The sequence below is a fragment of the Blennius ocellaris genome (genome assembly GCF_963422515.1).
Source record: "Blennius ocellaris genome assembly, chromosome: 11".
NCBI lineage: Eukaryota > Metazoa > Chordata > Actinopteri > Blenniiformes > Blenniidae > Blennius > Blennius ocellaris.
In genome coordinates this window covers 16590657-16615437 of record NC_137660.1, presented here as the reverse complement: position 1 = coordinate 16615437, position 24781 = coordinate 16590657, and the positions used below count along the sequence as shown (strand labels likewise).

At 39.4% G+C, this 24781-nt stretch overlaps 1 protein-coding gene across 1 annotated transcript in view; it reads right to left on the bottom strand.

The window, feature by feature from the left end:
- shank3a (SH3 and multiple ankyrin repeat domains 3a) overlaps nucleotides 1–24781 on the bottom strand; it is a gene marked incomplete at both ends in the record, with an annotated part of 139172 nt that overhangs the window by 72522 nt on the left and 41869 nt on the right. The window contains 4 exons of the mRNA XM_080504868.1: nucleotides 7602–7718; nucleotides 13097–13264; nucleotides 14166–14317; nucleotides 14861–14969. Of these exons, the coding sequence (XP_080360994.1) occupies nucleotides 7602–7718; nucleotides 13097–13264; nucleotides 14166–14317; nucleotides 14861–14969 (546 nt within the window). The remainder of the gene's footprint in view (nucleotides 1–7601; nucleotides 7719–13096; nucleotides 13265–14165; nucleotides 14318–14860; nucleotides 14970–24781) is intronic.

Below are 24781 nucleotides of genomic sequence, written 5' to 3'. Positions count from 1 at the left end.
ATATATATATATATATACATATATACATATATATATATATATATATATATATATATATATATATATATACATATATACATATATATATATATATATATATATATATATATATATATATATATATATATATATATATATATATATATATATATATATATATATATGCGACTTGTACATATATGAAACAATACAGAGAAAAATGTGTACAAAAACAATGAGTTCAAAATCCTGTTCACTGATGGCAATAAACCTGCAAGTGATAGGGGAAATACAGAAAGTATAAAACATAATTAACACATTAGACCAACCCTGTAAACAGAGCAAATGCTCATCTAACAAAAACATGATTAAATGAATGAAATCAAGTAATTGCAATCTCAACAAACACAAAACAGAATGTATCGTGTTTCTCACGTGCGAAATATTCAATGTTCTGTTTGGAAATGAGCACAACCCTCTGGCAAATCAAAGTCCAACTGCAGATTGATAGACAGGGCTATGCGTCCACGTGCCCTCTGACTGAGGGTCGATATGTAATTTAACACAGAGAGCAGAATTGATAGGACGAGGCTTTCTCTACAATCAGCACAATGACTCCCATCATCATTAAGTCACACATTAACTGACAACATGCGGCTTATATATTTAATATCCTCAAAGTTTTGTTCATCAAGTTGGGCATGTCTGACAACCCATTCTCATATGCACCAGAGCACCCTCTCCTGGTGGAAGACACGGATAGTAGTAATCATGAGTGCTGTCACTGAGACTGTCCTGTCCTGAGCTGCACTGCATGAGTGGGGGACTCAAGTGAAACACACAAAACCCGCGTAGTCCATGTAAACATAGAGACTAAAGACACCAGAAATTCTATAAATACTGCTAATTTTATCCATAATGCATGAACACTGTTGGAGGCGCCAAAATAAAACAACTAAAACCTATATGCATATGAATGCCTGTGGCTGTTATATTAGCTAATGCTGATTATCAATGTATAATGGAGCTGCATAAATGAGCTACACGCACTCACATACAGTCAAATCACAGAAAAACACAAACTAATGTAACACATATAAAATCAATATGGCAATAATAAATAAATATGTTCAAATATGTTAAAATGTCATCATTGTGCATGGCCCTGTATGTTTTATTCAGAAAGTGATTTAGTAATAATAGAAACTCTACCAGTTCATGGAAAAAGAAAACCAAAAACATAATCCAATGGGGCACAATTGCAATGATACAATCATTTCCTCTTGGCCTGGAGGTTATGTGCAAAATTGAATATGTTAATGTTATGTACTAGATATGTCAATATCATGATTTGTAACTATGACTTGTCCTGCTTTGAGACTAATTCATTCAGAAATGTACACCGCTTTGTTATGATGAAGTTTGTAAAAACAGAAAAGCACAAAACAACACAGAACCATAAAACTAAATCCAAAATCGAGGACAATAGCTGGTCTCATACCACAATACAATATAATATCCACTTGTGTCTCTTACCAGTTATTTTATTAATACAAGCATTTTAGTCTTTCTTAATATGTTTGTGAGTTCATAATAAGTATGAAGACAAGGTTAATTCCATGCATAAATGTTTCATAATACCTCTTCAGGTGAGCAATTAACAAAATATATCAATGAAATCCTTACTGCTACAGTTGTCTCAAAGTAAAGCTATGGAAACAACGATATGATTATAAAACAGATGGACTCTCTGACAGACACTTGGCTCTCAGCTCATTGTACTGTATATGCTCCTACTGATTTCAAGCATTAGCGTCATAATCAGATATTAAGAATGTCAGGTAGCCACACCACAGTTGAGTTTTTCAATTTGAGTGATTTGGCGACATTTACCGTCTCTTTTCAAATACAAAGACACGCACACACAAATGGAGAGGCCAATTACAGCATGAGCCATCTGTCTTGCTCTCCTCTCTAAGGCGTCCTATAGGAATTCGTTAGGAAAACCATTCCAGTTCTCCATGTGGTTGCGAGATGTGATTACTTGAGGTAGACAGAAATGCATACAGTAGCGAGTTAAATCAACTACATTACTCTTGTGATGCAGGTCAGTCATGTGTAAAGACTGTGACAGATGGATCATCTCACAGCCATATTTATACTCCTGAGAATTCCTCATCACTAGAATTGAGGCAGTAGATTTGGTTTCCTGTTAGTTTTGGTTTTTTTTGTATTGGATTGTGACTAACATCAAAATCACGTAAGATGTGTGATTCAAAATGAAAATGCTTTAAATGAGAGCTGAATTATACTTCATTGCTGTGCTCAACAGCAACATAACATAAAATGTCTTGCACAAATGGATGCAACGTTTTTTCTTCGTGTCTTATGAGAAAGTTGTACGGGGACTTCTTTTGTCAGCCTTGTTGGGGAAGTTCTACTTGTGAGTTCTTCAGTTCTACTCATCAGTGTTCTCATTTCCTGTTTATTTCCTCAATCTTTCATCCACCAAAACTACTCACCATTGAGCTTTGGTGCCAGGCACAAGAGCCCCTCTTTGCCTTTATTCACTGCTGTGGATCACATCTGCCGATCTGAAGGGTCAGTCAGTAAATGTTTATAACCAGCCAGACACTGAGCGTGGGACTTTTAAAACCCGGTGCAGGCCTCTTCTGTCAGTGATTACTATACGTCGTCCGGTCATTCATCTACTCTCTACCTCCTCATCTATCGGTCCCTCTTTCTGACACTCCCTTTTCTCTCTCCATATGGATTTATCGATTTTGTCACTGGACTACAAGTTTCTCAGCTCATTTATTACTGTGATTGTACATAATCATCCAAGGCCGGTCTGCTTCAGGCCTGCTGGAACCCTGCTAAGACACACCACGCCTGGGATCAATCAGTTGAAAGTGGTGTTTGGTCTCCACGAGCAGAATAAACGCCATCCTCATCAGTGGGGAACAAAAAAAAAACATGAGCTGGGGTAAAGTCTATTACCAAGCAGAGGACTTACAAGAAGCACTACAAGAGAGTGTAAATTAAGCTATCCATCTTTTCTATCTTTGATTACATTATGCTATTTCAAACACACACAGTCACTTTTGATGACAATGCATTAACTTTATTTTTCACAAAAACGCATTGGAGATCCATCCATTAAGTTTTAATACAGGCTGTAGCTCATTTCGGGTGGTGAGAAATGGGATACCCCATCTTATCTGGATGTGAGCAAAGGGCATGTCACACCCTGGACATATTGCCAGTCCAACACAGGGCAAGCATCAAGAGGCAATTGCACACACTCAGCATGTTTTTGGATTGTGGGACAAGTGGGAGCAATTGGCAAAAAGTCCCTTGTGCACACATGGGGAGCATGCAAATTCCCTTCAGTTCAGCTGAGTACTTCCCACTAGAATCTAACCCATCTCTCTTGAGGAAATCCCCCACCTCTCCCATAAAACATACTGTAACTCGAATGCAAAGCACTTTTGAACCTTGCCTGACCCTATTTCAGGGGTGCAGCAAGGCCTCGCAACACATTAACTGTAAAAGATTCATGTTGTGGGATTTGCCGGTCTAAAACAGGTATCGCCCCACAACGTGACTGAGGGAACACAGTTAGGTTCCCACAGCATGAGTAAAACAAACATACACTCCCGATGAGCATGTACTGGCATCGGTCACGTGGATGTGTTACAAATGGCTTCAAATAGAGTATTGATATGACACACACACACACACACACACACACACACACACACACACACACACACACACACACACACACACACACACACACACACACACACACACACACACACACACACACACACACACACACACACACACACACACACACACACACACACACACTCTCCAGAGAGGATGGTGTTCCAGTTGAATAGAAGCAGGTCATTCATCATGGCGAGAATTAGCTGTGCAGCAGATAGTTAAAATCAAAACATGCAAACACACACAGATACACACACGCACGCTTTTTAACTGTTCATTTGCAAGACAGACTGAGGGAAAAAGGGAAAGATAAGGACACAGAGAGAGGAGAAAAGTACTCATTCAATGTTCAGAAACAGGGCACCAATCTCTATTTTCAAATGAAGTTACATAAAAGCCTCTTCCAAAGGGCCCAGGTAATTCATTCTTTTCGAGATAGTTAAAGCCAAACACACGGGTCTGCTGTTTCTAAGTACCATCGTGAAGTGTACTACTTTTTCCACTGACCTCTTTCCTCAGTTTTTTTCTAGTACTTCTCCAGACATAGAACACCTTCATATATATTTTAAACATGCACTCTGTGTATTAGCAGAACTCCATAAGAGTCCATAATCACATCTTTTTCATTTGGAGATGCCGCCACTTTGCTCTGCAGGTATATCATACACTGATATATTATTACATGAAAAATATTGCCTTACGTGGTCAAACGTCCCTCATGAGGAAGATCTTATTATATAAGACTGGCAAGCATGTGCTCCCAAGGTTTATTTCTGTACAAATGGTAGAAGATGACTGAAAGGAAAAGGAAGTTCTCTCTTTTTTCTGATTACCAACACACACAATGAAACTGAAACAACTGTGAATTCCTTTGTAAATCCAGCTCAACGTATCTGATTAGTCTTCACTATGGAGAATTTAGTTTATCGAAATACTCTTAAATATAAATCGTCGACAATATGGCATTTGTTACCATGACAATGACTGACCTGTCTGGGGTTTATCCTGCCCTCACCCATAGTTGCTTGGAATTGGGCCCACTCAGGATTAAACAGTAGAAGACAGGTGGTTGGATGGATCATGAGCACATCATTTGCTTGATTTCCAATAACATAAAAAATACATTCTCTTGCATTAAAGGTGTGTTGTTCTGCAGCTGAAGATAAACCAACACAAATGCATTATTTACAATTTGGGCTAAGATTTGGTTCCGACATGGTTCCTACTATGTTTCATCATATTTATTAATTCATTGAATTAAAAAAAAAAACCTACTGTGTGTGTCTGAATATGTGGCATGCCTTTTCTTTCTCGTAATATGTCTGCAAAAGTGGGGACTTGTTATGTTAACTAGTCATATGCATGGCAGCAGCACAAGAGGTCCAGAAACTAGAAGAACATGCTGGATGTGGTCGCTGGACTCTGAGCCGGTCAAACATCAGGTGTTTTCAGTGAACGCTGACTTTTTTGATCAAGCTGGGGCAGTTTACAAGCCAGCAGGTCCTTGACGTTGTTGTTAACAAGCGGATCAAAGGCTTTAAAATGCTGGATGTCAAATTCTTTGGATGGAAGCGTGGGTAACCCGCTGTGTTAGGAGCAGGTGGAACCAGGGCAAGAGAGGGACGGACACTGGGGCTGAAAATATGTGCGAAGAACAGGATGAGGACAGTGGAGATTGCATACTGTGTAGAAAACTGCTTGTAATGAGGTAACATTAAAAACCCCAAAACAAAACAAAACAAAACAGACACATACAATTTTCTTTGCAAAAATGTACCCCAATATTAGCTTAGCAAAATAAGTGATTTGAGGAATACCAGCTTTACTCAAAACAGAAAATTGGTGTAAATACACAACAACAACAAAAGAGCCCTTAGTTTATGCTCAGTGTGTGTCTATGAGGACAGCTTAGGAATTATGTTGTCCAGGGCCTCAGTCACTGTCTGACAGCGACTGTCTCCAAGGCATCCATCATAGACAAATAGCATGAATATATAAAACGTTAAAACAAACTCTGCTTTGTATTGTCATCCAGATTGCACGAAACACCACGTGAGAGAAACCTCCCCGATGTTTAGCCTTTGTACTGTGAGACTTCCACCTGGAACAGCTGTCTTTAATATCTCATTTCAGTCCAATATAAAATCAAATGCAACAGGGAAAATTGCCAAGTGAAGCATTTGCATTCGACAGTGCTTGTGCATCACACTTATAGTATTACAACACGTGCAACATAATGACCCATCTAATCTGATGACATGTTATTATGACAAGTATTTTTTGTATTACACAAGAATCTTTGAGAAAGACACTGAGGATTCACCGGGATCGATGTAGCAGTAAACTACTGGAAAACTACTGAAGGACAAGCAAAGACCAATTACCAAATACGACCAAATACGTACACACTTAAAACATCCACCACCCAATAATTTCAAGAAAATAACAGGATATGATGAAACTACTTGAATTCAGGGCAAAACATCTAATTTGACATATGACCAAGTCTTGACTGACCTGATTCTGTTTGCTTTGAGATACCGCCTACCTGGACACATGAGAATATGCATAGACACCCACTGATTCTGAAAATCACATCATATCACCGCAGTATGTTTTCTGACATTTCTCCATCAGACAAAATTGACTGTGTTCTTGAAACTGAAATGATGGGACAATACACTCTTCATGTCAGAAAATCTACAACAGGAAGAAGTTCATATTGTGGCGGATAATCGATAAGGTCAATAGTTTAAAATCATTTTGAAAGCTTCGAGTTTGGTACTTTGTGCTTTTTGCTTTTGTATCCTTCTAGACAACGGCCAAATTATCTTCTTCAGCAATAAGGTCAAAGACATGATGAAAAGTGCCACTTAATAAAAGGTTCAGACACTGCCCACATCGTGCACAGATGAGAGAAAGACAAAAAGACTACAGTCTCTGCAGCACTCCACCAATTAGAGTGTAATCGTACAGTAAGTAGAGAGAAGCCACTCTTAAGAAAAAAGACATGACAACCTACTATTTGTTCAAACTTCTGAAAGCGTATACATGAAAAGTTTAATTTGAAAACTTTGGTAAATACCAACATGTCAATACCATCCCGACACAGGGGTGAGGTGGTAGCAGCATTATGATAATGTGAATAATGATGAAGATGTTGATCCAGAGGGTTTCGAGAATGTACCTGGTTCCAGACGGAAACAGCATTAAAGCAAAGACACAAATTACATAATCGCAATTTTCTGAACCAAAATATACAGCAGAGAAGCTGAAGCGCTGATATAATCCCCAATGAACAACTGTGGAGAGACCTAGAGATAGCAGCCCAGACACTTTCCATCTAATTTGATGGAGCTTGAGTGGCTCTGCCAAGGACATGAAGGATGAATTAAACCGCTCAAATCCAGGTGTGCACAGCTGCAGATACTTATGAAGAAGCAGCGTCAAAATGGCTGACACAGGGACGTCTGCAATGAAGTCGCTCATTTCTACATAAGGGACTTTTAATCATTTTGAAAGTATTTCCACAGACATATATTCACTCTATCATGATATCTGAGTAGGAAGTGGTGACGTTCTTTGTTCCTGTTCCTGCATAGACACATCATGTTTAATGGCACGTTTTTTTTTTTAGTCCCTCAAGAAAGAAAGTGTTGAACTTCTTGCTAAGCTGAAGCAGCACGAAAGTGAGAAAAGACGACGCACGTGGTTAATTTTCTTCAATAACATTGTAAAACTTCCTGCTGCGTGATTGACACCACCAGCATTGGAACGCTGGAACTTGATGTGTGTTGTTTAAAACAATATAAATGTAATTCCACAGAAGACTGGTGTCCCCGCTCTTCACCTTACACGAGCCATGTACTGGTGGTATTTATATTTACCTGGTTGTAGAGCGCACACACATGCAGAGCCGTGTTTCCAGATGCATTCTGGGCACCCATGTCAGCTCCATAGAATAGCAGGTGCTCCAAATGTTGCACGTGGCCATAGCGGCATGCCTGGGGAAAAAAACAACAACAAAAGACATTGACTTTGGAAGAGTCACTCTGCTGAATTTCCATCAATCTTCTATATTATTGTGTTCTCAACATAAACACGTCTGAGAGTCCGGGTTCAAAAACAATACATTTGAGATTAAATGTTGAACTCTAAGCCGCCGTTAAGTGTAAATGTGAGTGTGGCTTCTTTTTTGCCTTTCTGTGTTCACTCTGCGATGGATTTGCAAACCGTCCAGGGTGTACCATTCCTCATTGTCAGCACAAATTGGCTGGAGCGCCTCATGGCTTTAAGTCTGGTAGAGCAGTACAAAAGATGAATAGATGGATGAATGAACAGACTATATTGGCCAAGAAATGAGGAGGTGAATGACAAAGAGGCCATGCTGGATTTTAACCATAAATATAATTGTTGTGTGCTTATGTAACCCAACGAGGCAGGGAGATAGTATTTTATTTATTTTTTTTGTCAGCTGACCATCCACAATAAGTAAAGATTGTTTAAACAATATAATAATTCAGCAAGCCTGCAGCAAGCATCTGGCTCTCTGTATTTCACCATAGTGTATTTAAACAACTGTTAAAAAAAACCTGCCTGTTATCTTTGCACCCAAGTTCAGTACAAACTAAACGTGTATAGCAGCAGATCATCAAAAACTGCATTCATATAAAAATCCAAAACATTTAAAAACGTCAAAAAAGGTTCAATCTATTGAACATTCGGCAGAGACATTTCCTTGGGCTTATACCTTTGTCAAATTTTGCTCTCTCCACAGCCTCTTAAAAACAGACAAAATCTTGTTTGTATCACCTTAGGCTAAATGTAAATTTGTGAAGTTACTCTTGCAAAAGCTGTGTCTTTTTAAGCTTCTTTGTTTCACATAACTGAGAACAATAAACTTTTTTTTTTTTTTAATCTAATCTCATCTCCTCTTTCTTTTCTCCCTGGCATACTGAGGTTCCATCCTGTGTCATTGACAAAAAAAAAAAAAAAAAAAGCACACGGCTCTCCACAGCAATTGTTTTCTCTCTCTCCTGTGTTCTGTCTCACTAAGAGTGTGTGACAGCACACAAATGATGTTGGGATTGTTGTTGGTTATCAGCTTGACTGCAGTGTATTCTATTGTACACAACATATACCACACGAATACTAATACCGGGAAGGACACAGAAAAGAGGGACACGTCAGGAGGACGATGTTGAAAGGAATGAAATGGGGACGAACATTTGTGGGGCTGAAGGTCTCGTGGAATTGTCAGGCAGTATCTTGTAATTGTAAAAGAATTATGACCCGATTCAACAACTCTTCCATTCAAAGCCCAGCTGTGTCCAAACACTGACATGATACATATAAAACCTTATCACTATTCTCCTTTTGCGCAAGTCCCAGCCACGTCAGCACATCAGTCATTGTATTTTTTATCTTAAAATCCTCTCACATGTGTAGTTTGTTCATGAGAGGTTGAATTCAATAAATCAAATAACTGTAGCGCATCGCCATTACTCACTTTTTTACTGCTACATAAATGACTGGTTGCCACAGAGCCATGCCAGGGCAAGTGTTTCAGTCACATCTTTGTGACGTTTTCTCTGTAAAAGTGCCCTGAAATTACTTTGTTGTATTTGGCATTGTACAAATAAAGTTAATTAATTATAGTCATATTATAATTGATTAAGAGGATTAGTAGCGATTTAATTTATGTCCAATAGGTCAAGATGCTTTTTGTCTTCAGAAAATACAAGGAACATTTTAAAAAGGAAGATAATGATACAAGGAAAAATGTAGCTACACCTTTTGTCTTTTTTTTTTTTTTTAAACATTCTACTTCTACACACACAAGCGTTACCTCATTTACAATGACAGACATTGTGAATGGTTCAATATTAACTGAGATGCTTCCTGAAGCAAAATGGCCCGTTACTGAAAGAAGAGTCAGTAGAATAATATTATTATGTTGCAGCTGTTCAAGTCAAACTCCTGGCATGCCACTAGTCATTGACTGGTTTAAACAGCCCAAAGCAGTTTTCAGAGCGGGAACATTTGGCGATCAACTGTTGAAATGCAGAAATTGAGTAAATTCCACATTAAATGAAAGAGGAACTCAGGATATTGAATGATGTGTGTGTTGGGGAGATGTTATCCTCCCATCACTGTGATGTCTGTGTGCTCACCTGTGCCTTTTACTTTCTTAACTGCCCAACCACCGACTGCTTAATAATGATGATTAAATACAAAGAGAGAAGGGAAGATTGCCTTCTCTCTCACTCTTGAATTCACCCGATATCGACAAGTGATGGTGCTTTGTCCAACGCCACCAGACATCTGAAACGTGCCTTTTCTAAAAGTTTAACTGGCCAAAATGTTTCTCTCCAGTTATTGACACCACTGTATTGTTAGTTCAGTTCCAAATGTAACTACAGTGTTCCTTTCCTTTCCTCGCAACATTTTCCCCAAGTTTTCAAGCAAATCTGTAATAATTCAGTGTCGCATATTTACTGACCTTTGCTCGAAACACACATTGCATAGGAACAACACTCTTCATACAGACACCAGAAGAGTTTATTTCCAGATAGACTGAGTCTTCAATGTCTTCAGCTCAATGTCTGGCAGCCATATGCAAGAAGTAAGGTTGTTTTGTTAACTGGACTTATTGAAACGACGCACAACACCGCGGTCTTTCAACGAGGTGCGGGCGGCCTCGCAGGTGCTCTTCGCTCCAACGCTCCCCCGCGTCGTTCACAACCCCGCCTACATTTTAACCGTATTTTCTGTGATGGGACCGCGGGACAGAGTTTGACCTGGATGCACTTTGCCGTATCGTACGCTCCTGCCCCGCCCCGCTCCAGCACGTACTGCGCAGTGGAACCACGGCATATGAGTCCTCGTGTCTCAAGTGTCCCCTGACTTCACCCTTCCTGTTTCTTACCTGATTGCTACCCTTGATTCTTTCTGATCTGTGACTCTTGATGTGTGTTTAAGTCTTGTGTGATGTGTGTTTAATTAAATCTGATTACTTTTTATATTAGTTCTTGTCTGGATATCTATTTAACTGATGTCAAGTTCTGTCAACCACCTCTCCAGTTATATGACTTAAGTCTTGCTGTGTTCCTCCTTGGATTTCCTCAGATTACATATTTAGTTTAGCGATTGATTGATTCAATATCTTGACCCTGAATAGAAGCATTTCTACACTTAAAAAGCCATTAAGAGATGTTGTGAAGAAATGTGAAAAGTGTTAAAGGTCGTTATACCTCTAAAGTTTTTTTGCTGCTGTTTGTAAGCCGTTGCTTATTAGTTCAGACATGTGAATTTATTTCTGATTCACCACAAGCACATGCAGCATATTCCCTGCATTCGAGACACACATCACCTCAAGGCATGCCCTGTTCTGCAAATATTATAGAGGCTAGTTGTGCCTACATGGTGTTTTTGTTGCGTGTCAGGGGTTTATAACTCATATCTGCACAGTGACAGAAAGACACTGGAGGTCTTAAGGTCCTTGTCCAGTAAACTGAACCAAATAGGCAGCTTTGGGATTCAACACGTCTGTGGCTGACCATGAATATGGACAAAAACAAAGGAGATTCTGAACGGCAGCATTTAATGTAACAAAACTGTTACAGCATTTCAATCAAATCAGAATTGGGGTGCTTGATACAAAAGATCAGGCTGAATCTTTTTAACGGAAGTCTTTTTTCAGTACAAAATATTGCACGTTGATGCATTGCATTGCATTCGTTCCTTTACCAAATGAGTGTTAATGATATTTGAGCTCATGTGATATCAAGGAAGGACAGATAAACAAAACCAAGTACTTTAGTTCAGACCTAATTGGCCTTCAGAGTGTTGTTTTATCGGCACTCCCAAGTCCTATCATTTTGCAGCTCTGAGAGCGCATCCACGTACAGTTAGTTAAATCTGAACAAACACATTTTTGTCAGTAAATCTGCTGAGTTCATCATGGGGCTCAATTAAACCAACATATAGACTTAAAAAAAACTGGAATATATTAATATGGAAATGAGAACTATAGTGTGGATGAGATTGTGGGAAAAGGTCATTTAGCTGTGGTGTAAAGATTCAGGTCTCTTCGCATGGCATTGCCCTCACCGTGTGTGTCCTCTCGGGTTTTCAGAACCACGGTAAAAGAAGCAGCCATTTAACAAACCTAATAACCACAATTGTAAAAGCCTGATTCATACAGCAGCTGCAACATTATCCACGAAGCATTATGTTTAGTTTTTTTTGTAATCTTGTCTGTATTCTACTTGTTTCTCAAACAAAAAACTGGGTCTTTCTAAGACATGCTGCTTTTGTAGCTGTGTGCATTGGCCGATTGAAGCAAAACAAAAGGGGGAAAATAATATGTGTCAGCACCATTGACAGATTCAGGAGGAGGAACATGGGGGGGAAATGATTGCCTCCTCACTTTTTGTTAATTAATTTGGATAAAAGAGATTGATTTCTTCCCAAAGCCAGCCAGGTTGAGAGGGATGAATGCATTTACTCTATTAGCTAGCTACACAGCTCCCTTCAGGACCGGCTAAACAAATGCACATTTTGAAATGAAATTGAATAAGTGGAGATGTTACATGTGAAATTCAGAATTTTTGTTGTCTCCACCCTTGTAACATGGGCAAGATCGCTATGTGACATTCACACACACCTTTATGGATGACCTGTACAAATCAAAGTGATTCTGTTTTTGCATTATCTTGAGGACATGTAGTAAGTTGTGTTGCACTACCTGTGTAGCTTAACACGATTTTGTTGTGCTGCAATGGAAAATAAAAATGGTTCGTGCTATTTGGTGTTTTATTGAGACATACAGACACATTGGGACGGTCGTTATGTGAAACGTCACATCAGGACTGATTTCCAGGTGAAACATTCTCGTGAAATCCCACACTTTTATATTAGTGCATAGCGAAACGCAGCTGAAAAGGAAAATTAAAGGAGCAAATGGCACATGTCTAAATTCATTACAGTTCCTATCAGCATATAGTCTCTATTACATCTTCAATTATGACAGAAGAAATTATTGGAGAGACAATCAATTCATTGAACTTGTAGGACCTGAAAGAAGACTTTGCGTTTCAAACTTGCATATGTATGCTACACGTAACTCATCAGTGTGGTAATCGCTGTCTGGATATGCAAATATCTCTTTATCAGACCATTTGAGGTTGAAGGCAAGACCGTGGGGACATTTCAGAATCGTGATGTGATTTTGATAAGAAAGGACCGTTTAAGGGTTAAACCTGTTTCAGGAAAAAAAGTTAAAACCAAGTTTATAAACAGACGTTAGGTTTAAGCAGTTTGGGCTGATGTTAAAGTTGTTATGAAGTCCTTTGTCATCTATGAAGTGTTAAAGAATTACCTGGTGTATCTCCTGCCAGCCGTTCTCATCCACACAGCCGACCTGGGCGTAATCATGCAGCAGCAGCTCACAGCAGTAGGGGTCTCCTCCCACCATTGAACTGTGGTAAAGAGGAGTCAGCCCCCTGCTGTCTTTATAATCAGGAGATGCACCCAAGTCCAACAGCGTCTGGTGGGCAAAAAAAGAAATAAATAAAGTTGCCAGTTTCAACCATGTTTATTATCACCATGAAATGAGAATTTCACTCAGATTTCTACGTGGTGGTAAAATACTTTGATTCTCTAAACTGGACCTGGTAGACATCACACTACATTTTGTATGAATCAAACACTTGATGGCCAGTCAAATACAGAAGTTAGAAGTTAACTCTAAAATGTTTGTGTAGCTAGTGAATTAAAGCTAAAAGGGTTAATAAGTCTTCTTTCATTGCATTTGTAGGGAACCGAGCATCAGTTGGATTTCGTTCAACAGAGTGTAAGTTGTTGTTGCAGGTACAGGATGTACTAAATGTGGTAAGTGCCATTTTGAGGAGTAAAGGATATCCAGATTGCTTGGATAGTAGCTATAGTATAAGCATAGTCAACATTACTCATATACACTTTTCACACTCTATTGCAGACACTGACCTTTTTATGTGCTGACTATACTTATGCATGTTACATGGTCTAGTGACATTGGATATTTGTATTATGATGATGACGATGATGATGATGATGATGATGATGATGACACTAAGAGGAAATGACACATTCCAATTTCAACAATTTGGTCTCAACAGAGAATCAGTTATATGACGCATATAAACCCTTTCATTTAGGTCACAAGCCTCTTCAAACCAGACACATGCAAGGCCCTCCAGTGGTTACGCTTTTCAAAGAGGGATGTTTAGCCTCACATATTTTGTAATTACTCAGGCGCCCTTCAAATTCAGCTACAGAATCACCTGCTTCCATAGACAACATGCGCGCAAAGTCTCCTTCTCCGGAGAGAAAGTTTCCAAGATGGTACTCGGTTGAGCAAAAGGAATTAAAGAGATGAGTCAGCTCCCGTTTGTATGAGTTATACTCACAATAAGCGCTGTATGGTTCTTGCTGCGAACTGCCTTGTGTAGGGCAGTAATACCATCTTTTGTTCTGAAGTCCAGATGTGCCCCTCCACTTTTCAGCACCTTGATGAGCTCTCCACATCCCTCCAACTGTGCTGCCAGCGTTAGAGGACATTCTGTGAAATCCAGGGAGGAGATAGAACACAAAAATCAATACATTTTTCTCTGACCACGGCGCGCATCCTCCTGAGAAAATAAACATTGGTCATTTGAAGCTGTGAGCGTCCGATGACCAAGATGCTTAAAACAGTCACAGTTCGAAATGCAAACTGTGAGTTTTCATTTTCCGTGACTCAGTTGCTGCAATTGTCACCCTCGGGTCTGACTAAGTGACTGCTTCCTGTTGGTGTTCCACCAACCTATATTCATGTTCCCCTCATTTCCTGGCTCATCTGCCAGACTACAGGTCGCCCAGCAGAGAATTTTCCTCCATGGCTGGACAAACATTTGCATATACATGAGAAGATTAGCAAAGAGAATAATCCAGCTTTACGCGGAATGCAGAAGGCTTATTTCAGAAAATCCATACATGGTCATTTGTGATGAAGCCAGAAGAAAAGAAAAACAGCACACAAGAGAAAAGTCAAATCAAGGTTGGGGACAAGAAATAAACCAAAGCGAAGCCGAGATTGGTCAATTCCCACCATAGATTCACTCACCTCCTGTGTCCGGATCATGAAAGTTTGGGTCAAGGCCTCTTTCCAGAAACCTTGAGACCTTTTCAGTGTTCCGTTGCTGCACATACTCCATAAACTTCTTCAGGTTTGCCTAATGGAGGGAGACAAGGGAAAAGGGAGAAGGGGAAGCAAAGGAAGAGACAGCTGTGATTGGGTGATGTCAGACTCGTGTATCTGGGGATGTTTAATAATGCAGCCCAGAGATGAAAGCTAAAGTCATTGCGCTCTCCTTCTGTGTTTGAAGCTTTTATTTCTGTTAGTCATGGCAAGTAAATGGACCATGTGCAGCAGATATATCAGCTATTATAGGACAGACCAAAAAAAAAAAAGAAAGGGTACAGCCTGTAAAGTGGCACTGAAATGCAGATTCTTCCTTCGGAGTTGAGCATTGGTAAAATGAGGTAACAGAGCAGCATCTCTCTTACAGTTCAAATCAGGTGACAATCATTACATTATTGTGTTAGTGTCTCAAAGAAACTACCATGTACCACTGGGTTTCATTGTGTAGGTTTCAGACCATTATAACAAACAAATAAATAAATAAATAGAGCATAATCACAGGCAAAAAATAAAATAAAATACTCATACAAATCCTACACGACCCTGAATATTTATACAAACACGCACAAATCAGGTTTAAATCTGACAAATACAGTGACAAATGAGCTGTGAATTTCAAGACCATTAAAGGTCTTTCTGAAACACATGCATTTAAAGGTTGAGCACATTGTGAGCACAAGTGTGCTGAAAAAGCTGGATAATATCATGATATCCCTATTACTCAGTTATTTAATAACTGTGCAATGTTTGCAGTATTCAAAGGTAACTTTCATTACTCCCGCATCCTCTCAAGGCTTTACAGCCTCACTCATTACATAACAGCCACACATGCAAGATCCTCCACATGCACGCACACACGCACAGAAACTACAAGCAAACTACATTCTGTAGTATTAAATAGCAGCAACACCTTGAAATGGGCATATATGAGCATTTATAATTAAAGAGTAAAATAGGCAACGGATGCGGACGCTCACTCACCATGTGTGGCATCATACAGTGCGTGTCCCTTGTTCTGAAAACTGACACCTTCCAAATTTCAAATCACACACCCTCCCCTCTCCTCACACCAAGGCATCTGCAGCCTGCTTGCCTTTACAAGCCCGCTTCTCCCTCTTACATGCGCCACACTGACGGAACTGCCGACTGCTACTCTGTACCATCCCCAAGTCGAACTGAGTGAGAGAAATTCTCTATGACTTTTTTTTTTTTGCTGTGCTGCGAGGCAGTTGTTATGGTGATGGGACACAAAGACAGCTCTGGTAGCCAATGTACACATGAGTGGGAAGAGCTTTGACGTTGTATTTGTAAGTGCATGCGTGTGTGCGCGCGTGCGTGTGTGCGCCCGTGCGTGTGCATCATTTCTGTGCTGTGCATAATGCCTGAGATAATGTCTCGAGGATTGTTTGCCAGTGATCAGCGAGATCTGATGTGTATTTTATTGCCTGTTGAACAGACGAGTGATAAAACAGCTTTGTAATGATTTATCTTCTTCGAAGAGGGTCTTAATAAAGTCTTGCTGTCAATCTTTCTCCATAACTCACACTTACAAAAATGCACATTTCTGGCAAAACACAAAGAGCATTTAATTCCCAGTCATCCTGACATACTAATTAAATATTCAGAAAATAATCAAAAGGATGACAGTCTGTAATACTTCAAATCATGAGCAACTGGTGCGGTGACTATGCACAATCTGTGTAATTTGCAAGACCAGTAATTTGCAAAAGAAACTGAACAAAAATATGTTTCAATCATATCCACAATTAGGAAATACTGCAAAAGAAAGTTGTTTAATAGAGTAGCTGTTAAGGAGCAGCCATTTGACTCACTTCAAACCCAGTTATATTAACAAAACTTCACGATGAAATGAAAAGTTGACTAGAAAAAAGATGAAGCCGTTAACTAATTGCCAGAACTGCCTGCACACCAACATTTTACACTCTCCATTTCATGCTCAACACATTTCACCCTTTTACCTCCTAGCAGTTTGTAAAAGAAGAAAAAAGTCATCCAACTTTATTCTCTACACCTTTTGATGCCTCATCTTTCAGTTGCAATTCAATTTCTTTTTGACTTAAGTCAAATACTCGTTGTCACGCTCCCAGCCTGGAAAAGAAACCGCAGGGAAGCCATCAGGCACCAGACAGAGTCAGTGTTGATGTTATTTCAACCATCTGTGCATGTATAAGTTTTAGCAGAAGCCCCTAATAGCAGGTTTTTCTTTTGCATTTTCATTCCCATCCATCATGCAAGCCTGATAACGCACACACAACATCACCGAACTGGCAGTTTGACAAGATAGAAAATCTCCCTACACAGTCATTTCTCAACTCATTCACATTTCATTCGATCAATTGCCAAGTTTTGCACAATGCAGACAGCAGGAGGTGAAAACATTGCTTTTATATAAATCACAGTGTAACTACAAAGTAAAAAAGGTACATGAAGGAGTTACGACAGTTATTACGAAAATTATTTCTTAAAAACCTCATATTTATAGCCGAGGTCCTATAGCATGTTTGGCATTAAATCGTTGTTCAAATGGTCTGTGCACCCGAACATGTATTCCCTCTCCCAGTTTTTGCACTTCCCTGCAGATACGTATGTCTCACCTGGGAGTTAGCAGACTGTCGTCTGTGGCTGCTGTTCAAATCCTGCTCCGATAAAACTTAAAACTTTGTTGACTGCAGTTCTTTTATCACTTGACACATTTCGGTAATCAAGGTAATCTGGTTCCCGCTGTTGTTCTTCTGGAGGTTTTCAAACAATTAAAATAGTTTTAAAAATTCAGCTGTGCCAGTAGGTTTACGGCTTTACTGTATTGTCTTGTTATTTCACATCAAATTTGATATAAAACAATATGAAATAGACATCTAATGATACTGTGAATTTATTGACACTGCAAATGAACTGTCCTTTATGTAGTCTTCACAAAGTGCATTGAGTAAAAGAAACAATTCCATCATCAAATGTTGGCATGTTGGCTTTTCTCGCAGTCAGCTCTGCAGCTCCATGACAGACTGTCTGAAGTCACTACATGAACTGCTGTAAGCTGTCATACTCCGCTAACACAGGAACGCCGATCAATCACAGTAATGGGAGCTTGTCGATGAACTTTGACGGGCTCACTGTTGAGGAATAGACATGGACAGGCACTGGCTAAACCAAGGAGCCAATACCAGGCAAAAATACAATTACTGCTAGTCACTGACTCTAACAAACGCAACAGATGAGCAGAATACAAAGAGCGCAGATACTTTTCTTCACTATGAGCCTTGACAAGAGTCAACTTAATATCTTGAGCAGCAAGAACACGAACGAATCCTGTAGCAGGTTTGAAGCCTACAGAGCCCTGATCCCTACAGCAATGAGTCCTGCCTAAAGAGCCCCTAAAAAAGAGATTTTGTTTATGAATCAATCAATCAATCAATCAATCAATCAACTGTATTTATATTGCACTTTTTATACGATCAAAATGTAATACAAAGCGCTTAACATGATTTAAAAACAATGCAAAGACAGATACATGTACACACAAATGTATACACACCTGCACACACACACACACACACACACACACACACACACATATATAGAGAGAGGAGCTAAATGCAGCCTCCTCCTGGCTTGAGGCACAATTAAAAGGTCGGTGCCGGAGGACCTCAGGGCCCATGAAGGCTGAGACTGTAAAAGCAGGTCAAATAAATAAGAGGGTGCAAAACCATTAAGACACTTAAAAACTAATAAAAGAACCTTAAAATTTAGAGACTCTTTTACCATTATTACTACCTGTGTGTGATAATTAATTTTACCTCTAATACCTCTAATTTACCTCTGCTGCTTCCAGAAATAGTGCCTTCAGTAAAACATACCAGACAGTGTCTATGTGCACGGCGAAGCCAGTAGTCTGAGAGAATACACACAGGAGCTATACAGTGTACAAAGTGATGTGCTTGAAGCCTTACATTATTTTTGGGATCTAGTAGATCATATAGTGAGAAATCCATTTGAGACAAAAGCAACAGTGGAGAGCTTATTTCCAAAGATATCCAAACCTCAAGGAGCAATTTACCTGCCAGGCACTTAGAAAGAAAGAAAGAAAAAACAACTATTGTATGCACATGCGTATTTCTATTCACAAAAACTATTGCAGAGTTACAAAGTAAGCTCTACCTGATTGTCCATCAAAAAGAAAGGTGTGTTCAACATCAAACTAAATTTCAGCCTGGCAGGGATCTCTTCAGTCACCATTCAATAATGATAACCAACACAGCAGGGAAACCCAAGTCACCACTCATCATTCACTTTGAAGCAATAGTTGTAACATGTATCTCATTGTAACAGACACAGTCAAATAGTGTCTCATCTCCATTCTGTCTCACATTTCACACTCTATGCTAAGCGATAAGTCCTTAGCATAGGTGTGATAACAGTGATAGTGCTGTAACTCGACAATTATGTAACAGAAAACTGCAGGGTATTGTGGTCTTACCGGTTAATGATTCCACAACATTAAATTAAAGTAAAAAAAAAAAAAATAGATATACAACATTTTCAAAGCTTTTTCATTAAGATAAATCTCAAATGACAATAATGTACTAGATACATGTTCTTATTTAGCAGTGCTTAGCTGCACTCATTAAAATTAAAAAATTTAAAACTTTGAGTCAAAGTGAGACTGATGGTCTCTGCAATTTCTGTACATACAGTCCAGAAGCTCCCTGCTGTGCTGGATCAAGAAAAAAGAGAGGGACGGAATAATGAAGAAAATAAACAGCGAGAAAGAGACTGAAAAATAACAGATAGTTTCTCATTTCAGTATGCCAGAGCAAAAAAAAAAAAAAAAACCCACAAAAAAACTGCAGCAATAATCACTTCCTAGAATCTATGGCAATTTACCAACTTGTTAAACCAGGAGGATAGCCTGCAGTGAAAGCTTGATTCTTGGGGATAAGGTGTCCTTGCCTGCTTGTGAACGATTACAAAATACTCTTCAACTGCATCATTTGATTTGTACTGCCTTTGATGAGAATATCATTTTCTTGTCTCAAAAATCATTTTCACATTTGACTCTGAACTTTTGGCTCTCTCGGATATCCCTTTAATATTCTGCTGTAGCAGCGACCACATCTGAATGTGCAAGCAGAGGCAGAGGAGTGTAACTGAAAGCTGACCACAGACTCACAACACGGTTTCGGGGCTTAGAACAGTAGAGAAAACAGTGCATGGCTTATGGTCTTCTCTTGTACTATTCAGCTATCTTGCAGTTTCACCAGTCTGTTGAACAGAATATATACTTCTTTTTTTTTTTTTTTCCAGAGAGAAGCTCGGGCTTAAGAAAACCTCCAGGACATTGAAGACTGGCTCCATTATTCCTAACCCCATTTCATTCAAGAGCTGCAAATTACAGGTAATTGTCTTTGATTATTTTGCTTCCTGAATATAAAAACACTGTTGTCTCTAATAGATATGTGAATTTCTATAGGGATACCAATGAGTGGCAGAAGTTGAGTCCAAGACCTTTTTTCTAGTTTGCAGGGAAAAGAGGATAACAGCTTCTTCACTTTAGTTTAGTACCCTGAGGAGGTTCTCATCTCCTTCACCACTGAGGGGGATTATCTGCAACTACCTGATAAAAGCCTGGGTTGGAGGCCAGGAATTACAGGCGCACACGTCCTCATGTGCCTTTATTCTTTCTTACATTTTTGCCATAGTTTCATTCAAAAAGAAATAGGCTATAAACTCAGCGCCCTGTCCGATAGCTCCTGTGCAGCCATGTGTGATCTGTGCAGAGCTCAGGATTGTGACACAAATACAACCGTATACAGGATGAACATATGTGTGTCAGACACTTTCACTGCCCTATATTTACACTCATTACCACATGGCTACATAGCCCCTGGTCCCTCACAGCTGGCCTACAGTACGCATCGCCATGGATGAGTAGTAATTAAAATGCTCACCAACATGATGCTTATTCAGGAGGATCATATACTGCCCTGATGTGAGTTGGCCCATAAAATACACACATGCTCTAAACCGTCACAACTGCTTAGGCAGGAAACACGGTGAGCGAGTGCAGTGGGTCACAGGGATGCTCTGGGGAGTGTCAGACTGAAAGGAAAACAGCCTAAACAGTAGGGAGAGAACATGAGCTGAGAGCGAGCGTGGATCTAATGCTTTGCACCATCAACGCCGAGCCATTCTGTCAGCGCCAGTAATATCATCAACAGTGCAATTTGAGGTCAATTACATGACAACATTAAAAAAAAATACTCCCACATTCCCATTAGGACGTCCAGAACTGTTATTGGCAATGTAAACATAGTAATTTCGAAAGGTAATAGCTCATAGTGTAGGAAACTAAAAATAAGACTGTTGAAATCTGTGCCTGTAACGCAGCTGTGACTCAACCGATTTACATGCGACTTCTCTGTGACTCCAACTCATCAGGTAAACCTTGTCAGCATGAAACTGCCGCCTCTATTCAGCGTGACTGACAGTGACACGGAAACCACTCCTGACAGTGAGTGATAGACTGATAAATCTGACCCAACACTGTCGCTGGGGATTCATGCATGACCAAAGCAGCCTAAACTGTTGTTAATTTGATTGAATTAATCACTTGTTAGCACTCTGCTTGGACGAAATGTATGCAGATATTTCAATGTAATGAACAAAACATGCGCAAAAGAACATGCACTTACAGACCATGACGAGAAGGATCACACATTAAAAGTGCATTTCTGTTTTTGTGTGTCATGACATCAGCAGACAGAAACAACCTCATCTGGCACAGAGTGTTCCCGATTCTCGGTCTACTCTTTGTTGACCATCACTTATATAAAGGCTGAAGTAAGAGCAGGCAGGCCTTGACCCTGGTCTCCCAGATGCTTTGTACTGAGGGCATGCTGCTGAAGGGGCTCTGCATTTTAATTAGACACACAACTTGCTGGGCGATACATGCAAAATCTGGCTACGCAATCAACTCCCACTGACACAGCGGTTTAAAAAGAAAAGTGAAAAGGCAATTCACACATCTGTTTAGTGATAAATCCCAAAAAACAGCATTGTTTAATCTCTGTAACAAACAACCGAAGCAGATGTCACAGAATGACTTTAAACTTCAGGATATTGGTTTCATACTTCACACTGAGGCGAATACAAATATTACAGCTAATCGATAACAATGTCTTGAGGTTGTGGCGGTTCTATTCACAGCGGATTAAAAAGACAGATTATTTGGTAAACACACAAACATACTCCCTGTAATTAAGAGTGATAAGGTGAATCATCTGCGGTAAGAACAAAAACATGCTCGGTGAGAAAGAATGGGGTTCATTTGATTACTTAAGCGAGCAGGGGGAAAAGGAGGTTATGAAATATGAAGTTAAAAGAAAAAAACAGAATAAAGCTGGAGCAGCTCACAAAATGGGCTTTGTAGATCACATAGCATAAACATGGGCTTAATCATTCAAGGCACCAAATGAAAATAATGAGAAGCACACAGCCTTGCCGAAAAAGATAAAAGCGAGAAGGATCATGCAAGCAGACGAAGATGCACTTCAAGTCTTTGGAGAAAGCACAAAGCAGACAGAGTAGAGGTGGTGTGCTGAGCAGAGACTGGTCCACTGCATCGTCCAGATGACTCCGGGTTGCTATCAAAATAACACGGGCTTCTGTTTTTGAACCTCTCCTCAAATGGATTTGCTAGTTTTATTTGCCAGTTTATTCTATAATTCATGGGTTTATTGCAGAGTATGAAGGTCTAGAAGCTTGTTTCCATTAAAAATGTAACACAATGACGCTGTGTGGCGGAAACACATGAAAAATATGGGTCACGTGAGACGAAGGAGTAGAAGAGAGCAGATATGATAAAGAAAATAGAAAAAAAAGTGAGTAGATAGTGGTAAGATACAACATAATCACACACACACACACACATATTTTTTTTTATTAATTCAGATTGTTTGAGCTGTAATGTTTTTGTTTCATTAATGACAAAATTGAATTGCATATTAAGTTTGTCCAGGGACTTTTATGGACAGTTACTTAAAGATCGATGGATTAATGGATCAAACATCCAACACGTTGTAAAACAATATAGATTACTTCACAACAAGCATTAAACCCTTACCTACTTAGAATACGAAATGTCCTTAGAGACATCACAGCCAAGGTAAAACACCAAGGAACAAGTGCATTACACACTGGCTAATAAAGCATTTATACATTAGGGCCAAATTGGAAAGAACAATCTTGTGCCAACTGGAGCCATGTGATGACAAAAAAGTGCTTAAATTGCATAATACATTGTCATATGACTTTAATAAAAATTGAAAACAGGAGGGCAGGGATTACTATACATCATGACCACTGAACAAAGACATGACATTACAAGACATCTTTGGAGGTTTAATACTTGTTCTCACCATGCATGTGCACCCGATACAAGATTGGTGACCTGTTGGGTTACAGTGTGTTTGGTATCCTGCAACCTCTTGTTGTGGGCGGATCAATAATTGCTTTGTGCAAACAGGTGTGTATCACTGTTGAATTTCCAATTGCTGTATTGCTGACTTCGCTCAAGGCTAAAGCACAGTGAGTATAGCAGAAACCAATATGGCGAGCAGTGAACACTTATCCCTTTCACGTCTCATGTGGTCACACTTTGTGCAACAACTCCTTGATTCGGAGTTCATATATATAGATGTTTAAGTAGCATCAATTTCTACCATTCATGCAGTCCATTTATATTGGAGCTTTCTGAGACCTAATCTATTACAATTTAGTTAGTTGTATTATACAACTAAAGTACAGACCCTAAAACCTTAATAATGTGGTTCGTAGGACATGGGACAACTGGACAATTTTATGTTTTACAAGGTTCAGTAGGGATGGTCATGGGACATTGAAGTCCACAGTATCAGGGTATAACACACAATACCGAGATGGTATTGTGTATACAGTAAAATAGAATGGGTCACATGATATACAGGAACATCTCGGCCTAATGTGGGTCACAAGTCTTCAATATAAATGTATAGATATGCTTGGCATCAATGGCAATGCTATTATGGTCTGATTTCTCTTATGCAAGGTAAAAGCTCTGTACAGTGGAGAAGCGGTCATCATTCTCGCTTGCACCGAGAGTATTCCAGGTGGAAATACAGGTTTGGTGGCATTTCTGTGCCCCTCGTCATCTGAGCAAAGGCAAAGTGGCAGGCGGATGACATCACACAGTGGTACACAGTCTGGGAGCCTGGACAGCTTTCTGGGCGAAGATGTTGTCAAAATGTATTTGCATATGTTAAACGAAACCATGGCACGTTCTAGAATCCAGAGCACACCAAGGACACTGCCCAATGTTTTTATTCGTGTATTTGTGCAAATGTAAGTGCCAATTGGTTTCAGTACGACGTTTTCACAAATAATGAATGAGAAAAATAGGCTTTTGCCCTTCTTAGAGGAAGCTCTCCGAGAGAAGAAAGTTGGAATTGACTGCATTAGACAACAAGAGATGAATTATTGAGGCCATCTGTATGTACTCCTCTTGTGTATTCATCAGTATATTGTGAAGATACTGTAGTATTACAAGAGCGTAGAGGTGTGAAGTTAGAGTTTGAAACTTTGTGAAAAACAAGCTATTCTAATTTCAACTATGATGACATGAACTGTGAAGTATCAAGTTCATATTTATTCATAATGGGTTTTTGTTGAAGTTGCAACGTGCTTGCTGTTTTTTTTTTTAAGCTTTACTCAAACAAACAAGCACATATAGTTTAATTTCTAGTTGAGTATGATACTCCGACAGCTTTTTGTTCTTCCAGTTCATGCTAC